Genomic DNA, 19,215 nt, shown 5'->3' on the forward strand with positions numbered 1-19,215 from the left:
TTTGGGGTACTTTTATAGTACTTTTCTATGAAAAATGACTCAAACCGATTAGTCGATTACTAAAATAGTCACCGATTATTTTAATAGTCGATTAGTCATCGATTAGTCGATTAATCGTTGCAGCCCTACTTTAGTTTGTGATCAACAACAGTAACTCAGGGTGAGATTCAGATCCTGTATACAGTATTAGTAGTACCACAAATTACACATTTAAACAGTTCACAAATACAAAAATTGTCCCCTGGGATATATATATATATATATATATATAAATCAACAGGTGATTTTCTTCTTTTAGTAAAATCCTAAATGATTGATTTGTTTTTTCTCCACCTGGACCTTTATGCTCTGCCAATTCTCCTCTAATCGTCACGCTGTAACCTGTGACAAGCTGTTAAGATACCACAACTATCGCACATTCACATATATGGAGTTTTTGTCAAGCTGAGTATCACGTAGGTTTACATTACCAGAGGTTTATGACAAAATCACTTGACGACGACGACGACTCCTGTGTGCGCACAGCGAGAGAGCAGAGGGAGAGACACTGTACTGCTGCCAGAGGAGCCGCTGACTGAGTTCCCTCTGAGCAGTAACTCACCAAAAGAGTCTGAGAAGTCCGGGGCTGTTCATAAAACATTCAGGACGCCACAGTTTATTCCACACTAGTGAAGCTGCTTCTCTTTTTGGAACCACCACAGAGTCAGTAATAATTTCGCTTGTTGTCGCCGTGGGTAACAGTATGATGTCAATATGTCAACAATTGAAATATGGCAAGTATCACGATATGAATTTTTCATGTGATATTAAAAAATATACCAGTATTATTGTGAACAAGATGATACGGCACACATCTAAAGTAAAGTATTTGAAAATTAAAAATACGTACATGATGCTGCACAACACAAAACAACATATAAATAGAAATAGAAAAATAAGAATAAGAAATGTGTGCAATAAGTGCATCATGTTAAACATTAAAGACTATTGTAAGAAAGAACAAATTAGGATACTGAAAAGAATATTTCACAGTTGAATAACTGCACAAAGTATTGCAGCAGGACACGTTTAGCTCTTGAACTTCACAGTTTGATGATAGACTACTGCATCAATGGCTAAAAACGAGTCATAAGATGTGTTTGAAGACCCTGACAGACTGTTTCTCTGCTGCTGATGGAGCTGCTGGTTGCTGGTTTTAGGATTTGATCTGGTTGATGATGTAGGTGACTGCTCCTCTCTGAAGGCTTCCTCCTCTCTGTCCTCTCGTCAGATCAGTGAGGAGACCAGGCTGTCTGCTGCTGCACCTCCTCACCTCTCCTCCTCCTCTCCCCCCTCCTCTTCCTCCTGCTGCTCCTCTACTGTTGCTCCTCCTGCTGTCACCTCCTCCTCCTCCTCCTCTTCCTCTTCCTCCTCTTCCTGTCCGGCCCCGCAGGCTGTCTGCCCCAGCCAAGGTAATCATGTATGTATCAGGCTGTGCAGGGCTGAGGGAGGGGAGGGCGGTGGTTTTTATTTCCAGACAAACGAGAAGGTTCCTCTGCTCTTTGTCTGGAAAGTGGCAACTCCCAAAAACAGCAGCTGACTGTTACTGGTGCCGCACCTATAAATTAAATTGCCTGTTGTTTAGTCAGTAAAATGTCATCGGCTGACGAAGCTACCCAGAGGAAAAATTCAAAATAAGATCTCTTCTTTGTCCAGCCTGTTTCTCTGCGACATAACTCAGCTCAGTATAACATCAATATGAGATTCTGAGTTCTCTCATACTTGTTAAATTCAGCTCCTGAGAAATAGCCTTCCTCTTCTCAGCCGGATCCTAATTTAAGATCTTAAAATGCTCTTTTTCCTCTCTCACTGCAGCTATTCTCATTTGTCTGAAATAATCAGCTTTTAGATAACAGTTAGATACAAGAGAAAACTTGACTTGGCTTATAAATGAGCCTGCACAATTTCAGAATGATCAAATTCAAGTTTGGACTCTGTGTATTTTATCTGTTCTCAGAGTCGAGAAACCTCTGAGAAGCCTATGAGCACAGCAAAAGAGCTCCTGACAAGGGGATGTTTAGGAGAAACAGATCAGAATTTGGTAATCTCTAAATAAGAAGCTGATTTATTTCTGGTGAGACAAAAAAGACTTTTGTGAGCAGCAAAATTTTCCTCTGGGTACCGTGCTGCTGTCACTTCTGATGGAGAACATCTTGTATTAAACAAGATAGTCGCAGCTTTATATTTCCTGTTGTCGATGCTTTGCTTTCTGCTCAGACTGAGAGTCTTTTATAACATTAAAATTCAACCTGTTGAATCAGCTGCTCATACTCTGCCTCATAACATAAATATTGGCCAAGTTAACATTTACTCATTACACAGGTTGAACCGGCCTCATTAATTCTTATGAAAAATGTACCTGTAACACCAACTATTACAACAATGCATACTTATCAACTGTTTCCCTGATTGGAAAAACTACTGAGCCAATTATGAGTGGGGGATGTCATCATCTTCATGTGCCATAGTCAGAAACATGGGCTGTGTTGTGAATTCATAGTACGTACTGTTGTATGGACTGCACCACTTCATGATAACATTGCACTGTGAATTTTGACCCCCTTGCTCATATATCTGTCACAGTCTGTAGCACAAAATTAACTTATATGTATGTTTTTTAACATATTTTTATTATATATATAGGTATAGGTAAGAGTGGAATACTGTGAAACCGTAATATTTACTGAGACGGTGATTGTACCGTGAATATTTCATACCGTTGCAACCCTTTTACTGACTGGTGACTGATATTGACTAAGGGACTGTTTATTGGTGCAAAAAGGGGGAGGCATGTGAAATTATTTTTTAAGCATTAGGAAGTGACTTATGTCTTGTATTTTGTCTTAGGGGAGGGGCAAACAAATTTAAATGATTGTATTTTGCATTTAGCTGAAAGCCAAAATAGCCAAAATTACACCATTTGTCATATCCAGTAAGTGTAAAAACAGAAATTATCGTTGGTTTTTCAACAATCCTCGGACACATCATGTGTGATGAATGCTTCCATCAGAAATTTTTTTTAAAAAATCGGAGTTGAAAATAGTGATAGTACATCCAAATCTTTTTCTCCTATGTCTCATCTAAACTTTGGCCAAAAATAAACCATTTGGAAGAACTAACCAGCAGCACGACAAGAGTGTAAAACCAAGGCTTTTCCAGGATTCCAGGACTCCAGGATTTCGTTTTCAACTTGTAACTTTTAACTTTTAAACAACAAAGTGTACGTTTTAAAAATCTAACAACAAATTTATGGTGGAGCGAAGGTCATGCATTGTTTGCCAGTCACTCAGGGAGTTTCAAAGAAAAATATTTGTAGCTTCAGGGATTAAAAACAAAAAAAAACCAAAGTCACACCTCAGCCACCTCCCTCCTCTGATAAGTAAAGAACAGTCCCTAATGTTTGCCCGGAGGTTGTATTACATCCTGCTAACGCTCACTAACCTCCTTCTTTGACACTAATATTTGCTCTGGCTCAGTGCAGGCTGCAAAATGTGAATGTCTGAATCTAACAGTATGAACCAGATGCACGTTGGTGTTTTTTTATGCTTGCCCAGTGAAACAGAGTTTGACTGTTTTGTGGCATTAATGTTTCTTTTTTCATGATATTTGAAAATTGTATCTGATTCAAACTCTGCATGTTGCCCAAAAACATATTTCTGTCAGAACTGAGAATGCATGAAAATGTTTTCGACTGAAGCTTAGAGCAGCCACCAGTGTCGATGATTTTTAAGGCCATCATAGAGTTGCAACTAATGATTATTTTCTCACATAATCGATTAGTGTTTGGTCTTTATTTGCCCAACAAACAGTCCAAAACCTCAAGATATTTAATCAACTCATATCATAACTGCAGCATCATTCTGAACAATTATTCCTCACAGAGATGGTCATACTTAACGATGTCAGGCCGTGGCACAAAATTATCGTCAGAATCAATCCAAAACTATCAGCACTGAATGGTGTCACATCAGTCAAACTTTGCAGAGCGTGCTCTCCTCTCCTCACAGCATCGCTGATCTGTTTGGTTTCCTGTTTCAGAGGTGACAAGCAGAGAAGAAGCCGCAGCTCCCCCCTGTGTTCTCCCCCCTGTGGACGCTGCACCCCCCCCTGCAAGCTTTAACACTGATACACCCATCCTGTCTGCTCACCCCGCCCAGGTCAGACACCCACCTGATACACCAGGGCAGGGGAGGCATCTGTTACCGTGACAACCAGCAGGATATCAGTTACAAAGAGAGAGGCAGTTTGATTGTTTATAGATCTGTAAAGGAATAATTATGTGACAACAAATTAAACAAAGGACTTAGATTAGGAGTTTAACAGCTGTCCAATATGTCTTGCTACAAAAATAATATGTGTTGTAAAGAATGTTTAGATGTTTGTCTCAGCTGGGCTCTGATGTTGCTTGATGTGTATTTCTGCAGGTACAACAACCTGCTGTCAGTCTGTCTGAACACTGTGGATCTCCTACAACCATTACTACTACTACTACTACTACTACTACTACTACTACTACTACTACTTCTACAAATTCTGTCTGGTCAGTATCAAATAGCATCAGTTTACCATAATTTAAATTGACAACTCTAAATTATTGTTTGTGCTTTACTTAAAATGCTTTTTTTATTGCAGTTAAAGGGTAAATTTGCCATCTTTTTATGGATGTCCGTTCAGTTTTGATGGTAAAAGTAGTCGATGGAAGCAGTGAATTCCTCAGTGTGGGCTTTATTTACGGAGAAAGCGGAGTTCTCTGCTTGTGGAGCTGTGCCAGCAGTGCCTACATATATCAGTATGCATTGCTCATGAGCTTCTGGCGTAACAAGAGGTAACAAAATAAAAGCGAGGAGACTCCGCACTTTGAACCAGCTTGAGCAAAGATGCCAACACTCCATATTAATTTTCACATTGTCCAAAGCAGTGCATTACTGCTTCACTCCCTCTGTTTTCTTACCTGTTACATTAAAAGTCCAACTTATTAAAAAAACAGAGCTTTTTGTTAAGAGGCAACGCAACCAAACATCTTACAATAAGGTTAGGAGACAAAGCACACCTCTGTCCAAGCGAGGAGTAAAACTTTAATGCAAAGTAACGCACACACTCTCAGGTCTCTCCCAGCATCGCAGACAGCATCCAACAAAAACTTCCCACACTCAAATTCAGTGCAGTGTAATGATTCAGTTTCTGTTGGCCTTGGGCGGTCTGGAGGATCCCCGTCGGCGATACCCTCTTACATGGCTAATGCAGCCGCAGCCGCGGGCTCTCTCAGCTGAATTTCTTAAGCCGTGCATTCTGGCTCAAATAAATACGTCTGAATATCCGAGTCAGGCGAAATACTGTGAATAACATCCTCTGCACTCATATCTTGGGATGACATTTTTGCTGTTGGAAACAAGTAAATTCTGCTTTAAAATGGTACCTAGAGCATGTCCTCTGGCTACCTCAAGGCAAAATCCAGCCAGTATTTCTTCCTGCATTGAGCTATGTCACTGTCTGTGTACGTGCTGTCTACTACATATTCAATCTGGATGTCTTAAACAATTAATTATGACAGTGCTGCTTCTTTAGATAAGCTACTGCTGGTGAGTGTTGCGCTTTTGTCACCGGTAAGCTTGTTGTTAACTGTGTAGACAAGCCCTTAGGGACACATCTTCCTCATCATCCTCGGGTGTTTCAGCCTTGTACTTACAATACACCTTTAGCTGAGACAGGCCCACTGCAGGGTGATCAGTCCTGGGTGTTTGTCCCGCAGCCAATTACTGGCAAATCTAGGTGTTGAGTCCAGATGAGGTTCATCCTTTAATCTATAGCCAATGACTTCAGCAGCCTCAGCTATTTCCTTGATTGCTCTCCTGCTGGCCTGTCATCTGATTCCCAGCTCTCTCAGGAGCTTTGTTGTGGAGTTGGCCACAAATCCCCTGCATCCGACTTCCACTGGGCGCAACTCGACCTTCAAGCTTCAGCTTTCTGCTTCTGCTGCAGGTTTAGCATATTGCAGCTTCTTCTCCTCAAGTGCCTCATCCACAGCATCCTCCTAAGGTACTGTTAGCTCAGTGATGAAGACACACCACTGGACTTTAGACCAGAGTACAAGATTTGTTCTCAGGCTGGTGAAGGTGAATTCTGGGGGAAAGGCAAGTTTCTGGGCAAGGTCAACCAGCTACTTCCAGTCCCTGGCTGCACTTTTTGAAGTTGCTTTAAAGGACATGGAGGTTGCTTTCCTTTTTTCCCTTTGTGGAGAAAGTATATTGGATGTGGGAGGGTTGACCGGACATTCGGAGGTGAAGCGGTTGATGTTCTTTTCTCCTCAGTTCCAGGTTGTTGTTCAGGCCTCTCTCCTGCCAACAGAGTCTGCAGGTAGTCAAGATAGAGGCAGGTGTAGTTCAGTATGCATCCAGCAGGAGGTGCAGCTGCTCCTCCTCCTAAATCTCTGACTGAAAATAAAAAGAAATAAAATTAGTAACATTAAAGCCTCATTTTGTTTAAAGGTTGAAGGTGCAGCTGGTTGAATAATGGCAGGTGTGTCAATGAACGTATATGAGCTGATAGGACGACTGAAGTGAGTGAATGTCATGTGATGAAGTCATATTTTAACAGGTGTATCTTCTGTGTTCATGACATCATGGAAAATAAAAATAAAAATCTCTACCTCTGTCTCTTTCTCTTCTCCAGTTGTGTCTGCTCCTGTTCCTCCTCCATGCCAGTTGAAACCACCTGCGTCTCCTGCAGCGTAACCCGGTGTCCCCTGCTTCCTTCTCACCTGCTCTCCCTCTCCTTCAACAAAGACTTCATTACCCAGCTCTCCCAGCATCTCAGCTCCATCCTGAAAGAGCAAAAAGGGAAGAAGGAGGAGGAAGAGAAGGAGGAGGAGAGGGAGGAAGAGAAGAGGTCTGAAACCAAAGAGGTTCAGTCCCATGTGGAGCGCACCGAGTTGAGAAGTTCCAGGTAATTCAACCAGCATCGTCCTCTGACTGGTTTCTGAGATCCCCTAAAAGAACCTCTGGTTGAGTGACTTCCAAAAGTTCCTGCTGGCTTTTGGGTTTCTCAGTTGTTCCTCAGGTTTCCTAAAGTTCCCACTGGATTATGGGATTTCCATCGGGGATGAGCACGAAGGTTAATTTGTTACAAACTGAGAGAGCTTTCAGACTTGGTTCAGTTAATTTCAGTTCGTCACACATTACCATTATTGTTCCGTTTCCAGTGTGTAAAGTTGGTGATGGTGCCAATAGAACTGTCCCCATTTTTGGCCCCCCCTCTGTTGGGGTACCTAGCACAAAGATCCGATAGTAAAAGGTGGAGCTAGAAACATTGCAATCCGTCAGTCGATCAATAGAAAACCATCACTCTTGCTCAGGGCTGAGTTGTGGCTGGTTTTGTAACCACTGTTCATACCGTGGCAAGTTTTACATGTTATAAAGCTAAAACTATAAAATGAAAGGATGTTTTGCTGCCTGTAGCAGCAGCAGCTGTAGTCTCAGAAAAAATGATTTCATTCATTATGCCAACTGCCAGCGTCGCCGTTGAGTTGACATAAATGAGTCAACACACCTGAAATGTCAGTGACAACTTTGACCATTCCATTATGTTTTTTTTTGTCTCTCTTAGATAACATGAACTTTAGTGATGAATGGATCTTAATGTTTGTAGCATTTAAAAATGTATATGAATTTCAGTTGGTATATATCTAATCCTCTCTCGGAGATAAACGTGGCAAAGCATTGTTCAAATGCTCTTTGGCAGCACTACACCCCTGCTCTTGCTCGACAAGGATTCAATACATATAACTGCTGTTTTTAAATATCCCATTGAGAGAGACTCTTACCCCAACCTGAACTTTTTGTTCTGAAAATGTCAGTGTGCTAACCCCCTTACGTGGACAATAAACAAGGTGCAGACATTCCTCTGAATCACTGGTGAAGAGAAAATACAGTGAAAGCTGGTCGGAGCAGTGAATGACAACAACCCTGCCCACATTTTAAAGTACTGTCTACTGTCTAAATGGATCCAGGGTCTAGCTACATGTCCATTGGGGTTAGTTTTGGTTCTAACGCGGAAACGAGGCTTTGATGCAAGAACTTGTAGATTAATGTTTTGCAAAACTTGCACAGATAGCTGTGGAAGTGAGAGATAACAGTGCTAGAGGGGTGGGCAAGCCTGTCGGCATCTTTGTAACCACGCTAACTTTAGCATGATGAAAGACTCAACGGCTACATTCCTATTGAAGCTGAACTCACGCCAGTCCTGTCAAATATGACTTTGCAACTCATTTATTGCAAGAAGTGTTACAAAAGGCAGGGAACGCAGATTCGTCGCTTTGTGTTGCAAGAGAGCACATTAGTGAAGGTGCAGTGATTTGAGAGGTTGAAAAGACAAAGCTGTGGTTGTATTAGAAAATTAACTGCAGGAAAAACTATATATGAAAATATTGTATTACCAGTTCACACAGCTGTTGTTGTATTATGTTAATGTCAATCTACACATTTGTGAATATTTTTTTCTGAGACTTTACATTAGACATGGTTGAGTGAATATTTTCTAAGTAATGAGTGAATTTTTCAACTCACAAATTCAAATTTTTTCTACAAGCTCTCATATTCAGCTCACGTGTGGGAATATTTAGTTAGTTCAGTTTAATTAGTTCAGCTTTTTGCTCTACAAGCGTTAGCATTTTGGAACATTTACCATCATATCTGAGAGTATTTAAAATTCCTACTGGTGTCTGAGATCACCTTAAAGTCAGACTGGTCTCTGAGATCCCCTAAAATTCACACAGATTCTGAAATAATGATGATGATGATGATGATGATGATGATGATGATGATGATGATGTGTCCAAACGAATACAAGTGTTTTTCTTGATTCATGTTTTATGCTCATTACTCCAGTCCAAGCTCCAGGGACGGTTACTTCGAGATGGGTCTGGATGACTCTGTTGAGGAGTCGGTCTGCTCCTCCTCCTCCACATCGCTCGTTGTTCCTCCTGTAGAGGAGCCCAGTGGCCACCAGAGGGAGCTGTGTAAAGAGGAGGAGGAGGAGGAAAATGAGGGGGAGGAGGTGCAGGTTAGCAGGGTTCTGTGGTGCTACTGTCTTCAGGTGAAGGAGGAGGTGGAGCAGAGGGAGGTGTGTCTGGTGCTGACGGACCGGGTGCTGGGCCTGCTGTACCTGTCAGATGATTTCACATGGACCAATCAAGACGCAGGTAAGCAGCACAGTCACGCTCAGGTGTTTTTACACTTTATCCAAACAAATATGGAAGCTGTGGCTCCTGCTCTTATTTTTCATGTTTGTTGGTATGAATTGTGTTTGGCTATCCGTCTTGGATTTAATAAATTAATCAAAGTTCATGTGAAAACTTCTGTAATGTTTCAGGATTATTATGTTAGCTGAGTAACTTTGCTGCTTGTCATCCAGTTGAAGGAGCTATATGTAAGAAATCTAAAGCAAATAGTCGTAAAATCCTCCTAATATGTCACAGAGACTAAGAATAATGTTCTTATAACATACTGATCTCACCGACAACAATCGTACAGCCAGAATATTTGCATTTAAAAAAATATTTTACGGTCCGCAAATCTTGTTTATGTTTTGAATTTGTGTTTTGGCCTGTTGCGCCACCCACCGCCGTCTACCAGTCACACAGTCAGTAGAGTCTCAGCATCAGGGGACGACACGACACGACTCGCGGCAGTATTTTGAATTTGAGTGCAGTAACCGTTTTGGCCACATTCTTACATACAGCGCCTTTAACTAATTCTGCTTCATGAAAGTGGCCTTTGTTCGAGGACGAGTAACTAAAAGAAATTGTTGCAGCAAGTTTTGGACAATTTTTTCAACATCTTGTCCAAAATGATGAGACTTTTTGAAGTTCTGTGTTCTTCAAGACAGAAACAAATCTGACAGACACATTCATGACCTCTGTTTAGTAACAGGAAGTGAAACTGAGCATGACTTGTGTTCAGACGTTTCAGAAAATCTAGTGACATTTCCTCCAAAGGCGGGGGGGGCTTAAAGTGAAAGAAAATTGATAGCAAGGAATATAACATCGTGATGTGACTGTTGGCCTACACTCACTCCTCCCTGCTGCTGTTGTTGAACCAGAACGAGGAGGATGATGAAAAAGAAATGTATAAATTACACCTCAACACGCTCCTTTTGGTAATATAACCATAAATTTTGGCTAATGATAGTCAAACATTTGTTTATGTCACCAAGTGCAGAATGTGTCATCAAACATATTTTCATGTAAAATAAATGATTATCATAACTGGGATTTGTGTTTGTTTAACTTCGGCCAATTAACCTAACGTTGAAAAAACGTTAACAGTCAAATTGTAAGGCCAAATTACAATGAACACCAACAACAGGACAAACACTAACTTGGTGGCCATTAATGGCCGATGTGAAGATGATTTTGTGGATGTTTTATACACCAACAGGTTATCCATAAATCTAAAAATTAATCAGAGGATTAATCAGTAATGGATGAAAACAAAGTTAGTAGCAGCTGTAAGAGCTGTTGTGCAGAAATGATTCTGCTGCATGCTGAAATATTAAAAGCGATCTGTTCTTCTGTTCTCAGATCAGGAGCAGAGTCCGCCTGTGGAGGAGGTGCTGTCCAGCCTGCAGGTAGACCTCCTGCTGCCGTACTCCCAGCTTATGCTCTCCTCTCCAGGTGAGCTCCCTGACTCCTGCCTCGGACTCGGCCTTCGAGCCAGTCCGACCCGCTGGTACATCTTCTCAGAGGCCGAGGAGCTGCAGCAGACCAGGACTGAGCTGATGGTGCTGATCCAGGTCAGAGAGCACAACATGAGCCATTAAGAGTCCCTAAATTTAAGCTTCTGCTCAATTTCCGATTGCTGCAGATGGTCTTTAAGTTTTGACCACATAAGAAATTGTTTTCTTTATGTTAGGTGTAAAATTCTGTTTTCAATATCACAACGTTCTCCCAGTAGAGAGCAGTGCAGCTCAGTGATTTATTTCCTAGAAGTGAAATTTAATTTGCAGACATTTTTATGTCGCAAGTAAAGACACAAAATCGACACAAGTAAACATAATAAGATCCAACTTACTGATTACGTCATTTGACACAGTTCAGTCTATAACAGGATCAAACAGAGTTTTAATTTCTGCTGTATTATGTAGAAACTTTTATTAGAGGCACAGGTATCACACGGGAAGTAGAGATTCATATTTTTCCCAAAAATTTGACGTTTTTTGTCCCAGGTGCCATGACTTGTTTTTGGGGTATAACTTCAGCCACAATTAAAATGCATTGCATATTTCAAGCAACTCTACCTGCAACAAGGAGAAATATGCATAAACCTTTGTGTTCTCAATCTGACTGCTTTAATTTATTATTTGGTGGAATTAATAATCAAGGCAACAGAACAGCGTTATATAAACATTAGAATGAACATAATCTCCACATGAAGCCTGAACTTGACTATAGCTGTGAGAAATATGAAATGCCAAGCTTGTTGCGTGTGATCTCTCTGCTGAGAACAGGCTCATGGAAGTGATATTTGACGATTTTTCACCCCACAAGCATAGAAATTCATCAAAGCAAGTAATTTGGCTTTTTAAAGTCATTCTCTAGCTCCTTTGCATGTGACGTCATACATTGATATGCTGTCCAGTTGTAGGGCAGGCAGCTGGAGGCTAAGACAACCAACACTGCACAAATGTTTTTAACTTAAGCTGTTTACAGTTGTTCCAAACAATCAAGGGCCACTTTAAGTCCCAACAATAGTAGGACGTAAAGGGGAGAAGTAAGGTTACTAAGAAATGGCAGCAGATGTGGATCAACAACCACCTTTTTCAGTTGTGAGGAGTGGAGTCAGCTAATTTTAAGCATAAGCATAACAATGTTGTGTTAAACACGCCTCGAGTTGGATGCAATTACAATGTGCTGTGACAACTTCTGCATGATTTTAGCCATGATACAGATTTTTAGCAGTGTTTCACCAGAGCTCTGGGAACAGTCGACCTAGTAGGTAGAAAATAGTAGTTGTTTTTTTATATATAAAACAGACAAAATACAAACAAAACAAACAAAGGACATACAAATTAGACAATTAAAACATTAACAAAACAAACAAACAAACAAACAAAAACCCAAATCCCAGCATCTCTAACCCCCTCAAGTCCAACCTCCACATCCAAACCCTACCCTCATCCTCTTTCCTTAATCAAAGCACTCCTCTCTTCTCTTTACACTTCATCCCAAAGTGCCACAGCACCAACAAGGAAAGACATCAGTTTTTAGTTCATTTAGTTTTGTCAGAACAACCAAGTTAGAGGTTTAAAAAACAAACGTACATACCCAACTTCATACATAATACTTAACATTTTAGTCCACTAGACTCCTGTACACTTTGATCAGCTGGCATTGTAACATTAGTAATGTTAGAAGGTCTGGAGGACGAGGTAATTGATAACGACGATTCACACCGGGCAAATTGATCAAGTTGAGGGAAAAGTAACTTTGTTTTGTATGGATCACATCCAACATTAGTTTCATTTTTCTGATGATGCCTGCTGCCTGCAGGTTCATCCAACCCTTTTATGTAGTCACTTTGCTCTATCTCCACGTCATGCAGTATATGAATCTAAATGCCCTCCATCTGAATTTTGTGCATCATAATAGTCACATGATTTCAAACAAGCTATTAAGCTGAGATGGATTCTATATTCTGTTTATCATTGTTCAATCTTTGGAAGTATTTCCAAGCAAAGTTATTGGTGGACATCATGTTGTGTTAGCCTGATTTACATGGTTGAGCCTACAAAAAATGAATTTGGTGGGCCGAAAGAAATTTATTGTTATGCTGCTGAGTTTTGCATCCCTGCCGACTCCTTGAATTGCATCTGTGTGGGAGGACGTGAAGGACCTCGTAGTTCTGTAGTGATTTGTATATTTTCTACATATCAGCCGATTCTGTTGATGCTTAGAATGTAACTAGTTTTTCTCATTTCTCAGTTATTATATTTCTCAGGAAACAGGAAATAGTTTGGATGTATATCTCTCAGGAATCAGTGTCCTGGGATTAAACCGTACTGACAGAGTGTGAAGCTTGAATCAGACTGAAGTCTGTCATTATGTCTGAAACTCAAAAACCTCCTCACTTGTTTTTCCAGGCAGCAAAGTCTCAGACTGACCCAGAGCCGCCCAGTGATCCTCAGCTCTTCCCTCGCTCGCTCATCAACTCCTGGGAGCTGGAGGAGAGTCAGGGAGCCCAGGGAGGCTATCCTGCCCTCCTTCTTACCCTCACCTCCTCCTCCTCCTCTTCCTCCTCCTCTACCTCAGACGCACACCCCCTCCTGTCAGACATCCTCTCTAAGACAGAGGACCCCAGTCTCCCCTCTCTCCTCTTCCTCACTCACCGACACCTCTGGGTGCTGAAGATGGACTTCAGAGAGCTGGCAGAAAGAGAGAGAAGGCATAGTGTTGACAGTCATCACTCCTCCTCCTCCTCCTCCTCCACCTCCTCCTGCTCCTCCTCCTCCTCCTCCTGGTGCAGGCTGGTTCGCGTGCCCCTCGGCTCTGTTTTGCTTCACCCCAGAGAGAGAGCGTCTCAGGTCGGGGACAGAACCAGCAACACCTCCTGCCCCGACCCAAAACACCACCACAGGTACAGAAGCTGAAGAGATGTTTTAACTCCATTTACTTAAGCTTTTTTATGTGTCTGTGTATTTTTGCCAGACATATAATTTCGGACAAAAATTTCACAAACACCTTACTTTAAGTTGTGTGTCATTAACATGCACATTTATTTAATCCCTGTATGACAAATTGATTAGGCTTAGCCATTGATAAGATTAAACACAGTAAAAATCTGTAATTATTCTGAGGGCACACAAAGATGAATTCCAAGTCTTCATAAAACAGACTGATAAAATTGATTCTCGTACATTAATGATTTCATTTTTGTTTGCTCTGTTAGTTTGTCATTAGGTATGTTTGCATGGACCCTAATATTCCATTAATAATCAAAATAATGCACCATATAAACGCCTCAGTCAGAAGAGACTGACCCGATCCGGCCTGATCGGAAGGAATTTTCAATCAGGCTGAGAGGGATGACATAAACCTCTGATAATATGTTCGGTAGGAAAATATTAGCACCTATAACCAAGTTAACGCTTAATCCGATCATTTTTTTCTGGTTGAATAAATATATTCTTTTTGCATGTCTGCCCCATGTGGTGGGTAGCATTAGGAGACGTCATGTGCTGCAAACGACATGCTGCAACAGGTGTTTCTGTGCAAAAACTCAAAAACTATCTAGTACTCTGGTATTGCTATCATCTCATGTGAGTGAAACAGAAACCTTATGAAACGTTGTTACAGGCTGTGATGTGGAGTCACTGGAGTTAACAGTCGTTTATCGCTAGCGGTAGCATAGGGCTGGGAAATATGAAGGTATTATATTGTTATCGAGATATGAGACTATGTTTTGTCTTACATTTTGGATATTGTTGTATCGTGATATGGCATAAATGATGTCATTTTAAAGGCTGCGTTACAGTAAGTGATGTAAATTTGTCCACTTACCAGACTTTTCTGTTTGTTTAAACACTTGCTGTAACCTGTAACTCACTTAGTCATTTTATTTACATTATTGGTGACTGTTGATCAGAAATCTCATTGTGTTATTATTTTCTGACAAAAAAAAAAAAAAACAGCCATCCCATGTCACATCAGAGAGGGCATTTGGACAGAAAGAAATATTATGTTCGATTTTGTCTCCCAGTCCCAAGCATTAGCCTGCATATGTGGCATTTAGGGAACTTTGATAAATTGTAATGTCTACAGATGTGAGGCACATGTGGGATGTGCAGTTGGGAGAAATTTTCCTTGAAGGCTTTCTATGAGAAAGGGATCTCTTGGTTAAGATTAGGGAAAAAGTTGTGGATTGGGTTAAAATGAATGGATTTCTGTCAGAAAGCCTACAAGAAAAACTTCTCCCGTATGTTTGAGGTGTTTGCAAATTTGCGAATCCTAGAATAGCGAAGGAATAACCCACCTTACTGTGCCTTTGATTGGCTTACACTGACACTCTTCACCTGACCCTAACCAATCTAACCACTGAAGGAAACGAGCACTTGCCAATCATAGGGAGAGTAGGGCAGGTTATTCCTTCGCTATCTTAGCATTCGCAAATTTGCAATGTGTATCGGGGACATCTGTAATTGATAGCTTCAGAGAACAACCTCCTCTGGTATATTTTTCAGCAGATTGGATGTTTAGCAGTGGGCGGAGTCAAAAAAAGTTATATTCTGATCAAAAACTTTGTGGCATGTAAACTTATTTATTTAGCGTCCAGGTAAACAGTTCAGCTGGAATCTCTAATCAGAATGATTCAATCAGATTGACGAAGTATTGTCCATGTAACTGGAGTTATTATCTGTACTTTAACCATCACGTTGTGTGCAGGAGGAGTCACACTGTGGAGCTGCTGCTGGGCGGTCAGAGGCTGCTGCTGCTCTTCCCTCTGGCCCAGAACAGGAGCTCCTTCCTGGGAGAACTGAGCCAGCGGAGAGCTTCTCTGGAGGGGCTGAAGATGGTGGCTCTGCCTCTGCCCTGCTGGCCCTGTCCTCAGCAAGGGCAACACACACAAGGTGAAGACAAACTACCTGTCCATTCATTCGGGAAGGGAATTTCCCTCAGGCCCTATTTTAGCTTGTAGTTTAATTTAGTTTGACCCTCGCTGGTCTCTTGTCCCACTGTGTTTGACACCTCTGTATTGTTGTGTTCCCAGGCCGTCAGGGATCAAGAGACCAGTGCTGCTGTACCAGTCAGAGGAAATCACACAGCACCAACAGGTAGACTTGTGAAGCTCTTCTATGTCGTCCAACATAGATTACATTCTCTCCATGTCATTTACTTCTCTTCTTGTGCCTGCATTTAGAGCTACGTGTGAATATGTGTCCCAGTTTCATAACACTGTAAACACAGTGAACTTATCTTATCTGCACACTCATTTATCAGTGAGTGTGTATGACATTTATTTATCTAAAACAAAACATGACGCAGAGCCACTGATGGACGTCAGTGAAGCTGTAATTTAATCACAAGAGTCCGGCCGATACGTTGGCATTGTCAGTGTTATCCACTGATTTGATCTTTTCACAGATATAAAGGTGTCAGCTAAGTGTTGGGTGTGCGTAATAATAAACATTAGAGATGGTATGTTTAAGGTAATAATAAAACAGTGTCTCCATTACATCGTTTGTTCACCAGAGCGCACTGACAAGTTTATTTCTTATCGAGTAAAATGTCCCACTTAGTAGATAATCTAGTCACAGTTCTTTAAGAAATTAAATACTCCTTATCAGAAAGTTTTGTGAAGGTCATAAAACAAATATTGCTGGAGGTTTTTTTGTTGTTGTTTTATATATTTCATTTTCATATTTTAGTTTTATGTTTAGGACACATGTAAAAACCCAAAGACAAAAACACCAACAGACTAAAGACACGATTAAACAAAACTAATAATTAAAAATAAATGAAATAAAAAATTCTAATGAGAAATTTAAAAAAAAAAAAAGATTAGTGTAGTGTGTGTAGTGAGCGTAGTGTGTCATCTTCTTTTCCCACAGCAGCTCTGTGGTGATCATGGCTTATTATCTTTCTCCTCCTCAGCTGGGACTCTTCCCGCCTTCAGGTGGAGGAGAACCAGCCGTCCCCCCACCTCATCCCAAGTCTCTCCCCAGGTCTAAAGCTCTTGGCTGGGCTCGGAGGACAGCAGCTGCTGGCCTTCTTCCACAGATATATAGCAGTGGTAGGACACACACACACACACACACACACACACACACACACACACACACACACACACAGTCTCTGTAGAAAAATACACAGCCACACACTTCTAGTGGGTCATAAGTGATGATTACTTCTGTATGAGTCTATGCATTATTTTTAGGAAACTACTACATAGTATACCTTTAAAATTCAACTAAACGTTTTTTTTTTGTTTGTTTGTTTTTTGTGTCAGTCTGAGGCGGAGGAGGTGAAACAGGTGTTGTGGCTGTCTGTGGTTCTCTACAAGTCTCCAGAGTCTGAGCTCACCTGCTGTCTGCTGCTCTCCACTGATACTATCTACTTCCTCTTGGAGGACTCCGCCTCTACGCTCGGCCATCACTCAGGTATGATGAACTGACATGTTTGAATTGGTTCAGTCAGAGTGAGAGAAGTTATTGAATCAAAACATACACACAGATGATGTGGGGCCACTGGTTACACTACAGTGTGTTTTTAATACTTACACAAAATCAGATCTAACATTTGAGACATACACTAATCATTTTGCCCGGTTCTCAATAAAAGTATCCTTCTGGCATCTCAAATTAAAAGTAATTCTCTCCATTATATGAATAATATACACCAAGTCAATCCACTTGTCGACACCAGGTACTTCTTTTTTCAGCCATTTCTCGGTTAGGGATTTCTTGCAGGCCACTGATAATATTCTTAACAGATATTTATCCTTTTTTCTCCACTCGAGTTTCTCCAGTCTAACCAAGTACATCAGCTCAAAATTAAAAGTGATTTTCGCTGAAAACACTTCCCAAAAATGAGCCTCAGAGGGACACCTTTAAAAAATTTGGAACTGATTTGCATCTTTTTCCCTGTTCGATCGCCAACAGTCCGTCTAATTTAACTAAGATTTCTTCTGGGCAGCTGTACAGAAGTAACTTGTGACATTCTTCCAGGTAATTTTCTTCAGGATGCGGAGCATGTTGTTTTCCGTTGCTGTCCAAATCTCACTTCCCATTTCCCTTGTGTGATTGTCAGATTACCCTCAGCTTCCTTTCTTGTTTTCACTTTAAATATATTTTCTTTATTAAGGTGTTGAAGGCCCATTGAAAAAACCTTTTTATCAGGTTCATTGTCATATGCTTTAATGCAGTCGTTCCCAACTGGTCCAGCCACAGGGTCAAGATTTGTCCTTAGTCATTAGTTCAAGGTCCACACAGTTTAAAATATTCAGCGTCATACTTGTGTTTGGCCATGTCGTCAAGCTAGTTAGCTCTCTCTGTCAAGTAGCTGTCTGTTATTCACTCGCTCTACAGCAGGAATTGGCACTTCACAATAAAAGCTCTGTGCTGGAAATTCACTGTGCTTCAAAATAAAGTGTGTCTTTTACAAACTTGACACATTCGCGAGTCACTTGCAGACCATTCAGAATGGACCTGTGACCCACTTTTGGACCATGTTGGGAACCACTGCTTTAATAAATATTTAGTAGTTCATTTTCTGTGGTGCACAGAGAAATAAACTGTACTACTACTACTTCTGTGCCACTGTAACTGATACTACTGTCTCTACATCTACTACTGCTGGTTCTCCTGTTTAGTTGGATGTTAAGTCAAGTCAATTTTCTTTATACAGCCCAAAATAACACGTCTGAACTTACAGCTGTAATAAATCACTTGAACCCAACTATCTGCCATGTTTTTGCATATTTTCCAAATAATATTTATCCAACCCTTTTAGATTTAGGTAAAAAATGCACTAGGGTACATTTGTGCATATGTTTGTAATGTTATTTTCACCTACTTTGATTTACGTAATCACATAGAAATTGTCTTAGTTTATTTTCCCTGAATGCTAAGCTAATGGGGACCCTAACAGACAAACACACTTAAAACTAATAAGAAATAAAAAGGTACAAATTGAAAAACAGTAGGAGTTTCTTTTATTTTTCAGTCACTCAACAGTTTGTTTTCTGTTGTGTAGTGAGCATCTCACCCTCTGAGAGAGTGTGTGTACACTGTCATCTTTGTTTAATTGTTTTTGTATCTGTCTGTCTGTCTTTCTTTCTCTGTCTGTCTGTGTGTGTCAGTGTTGGACATAACGGACTCTGGAGATCCGGACGTCTGTCTATGCTGCTGTCTGTCCATCAGGCTGTCTGATCTGCTGTCTGTCAACGTGGGACTGTTCGACCAGTACTTCAGAGTCGTAGGTCAGTGAATGTTCGCACACCTTATCTCTGGTGTATAAACAAATTTACACCAATCTGCTGTTTAATGCTGATGTTACCCTGTGTTATCCTCTTTATCCTCCTACTGTCTATCCATGGATTCTCTCTCTCTCTCTCTCTCTCTCTCTCTCTCTCTCTCTCTCTCTCTCTCTCTCTCTCTCTCTCTCTCTCTCTCTCTCTCTCTCTCTCT

The 19,215-nt window shown here is 40.9% G+C and overlaps 1 protein-coding gene across 3 annotated transcripts in view; it reads left to right on the top strand.

Moving 5' to 3' along the window:
- nisch (nischarin) overlaps positions 1-19,215 on the top strand; it is a 43,749-nt gene that overhangs the window by 11,462 nt on the left and 13,072 nt on the right. For 2 of the 3 annotated variants that reach the window (XR_007569459.1, XM_050038085.1), the window contains exons 13-24: positions 1,271-1,451; positions 4,078-4,196; positions 4,464-4,579; positions 6,709-6,981; positions 8,922-9,235; positions 10,616-10,827; positions 13,174-13,667; positions 15,473-15,657; positions 15,798-15,861; positions 16,682-16,820; positions 17,037-17,187; positions 18,888-19,007. Coding sequence is in view for 2 of the 3 variants with exons in the window: in XM_050038085.1 (XP_049894042.1) it covers positions 1,271-1,451; positions 4,078-4,196; positions 4,464-4,579; positions 6,709-6,981; positions 8,922-9,235; positions 10,616-10,827; positions 13,174-13,667; positions 15,473-15,657; positions 15,798-15,861; positions 16,682-16,820; positions 17,037-17,187; positions 18,888-19,007 (2,368 nt within the window). In the remaining variant the exon portion in view is untranslated. Of the gene's footprint in view, positions 1-1,270; positions 1,460-4,077; positions 4,197-4,463; positions 4,580-6,708; positions 6,982-8,921; positions 9,236-10,615; positions 10,828-13,173; positions 13,668-15,472; positions 15,658-15,797; positions 15,862-16,681; positions 16,821-17,036; positions 17,188-18,887; positions 19,008-19,215 lie in introns of those variants that run through there. The other variant, XM_050038086.1, reaches the window with a different exon arrangement.

This window comes from Epinephelus moara, chromosome 24 (genome assembly GCF_006386435.1).
Source record: "Epinephelus moara isolate mb chromosome 24, YSFRI_EMoa_1.0, whole genome shotgun sequence".
In the NCBI taxonomy this organism is placed as follows: Eukaryota; Metazoa; Chordata; class Actinopteri; order Perciformes; family Serranidae; genus Epinephelus; species Epinephelus moara.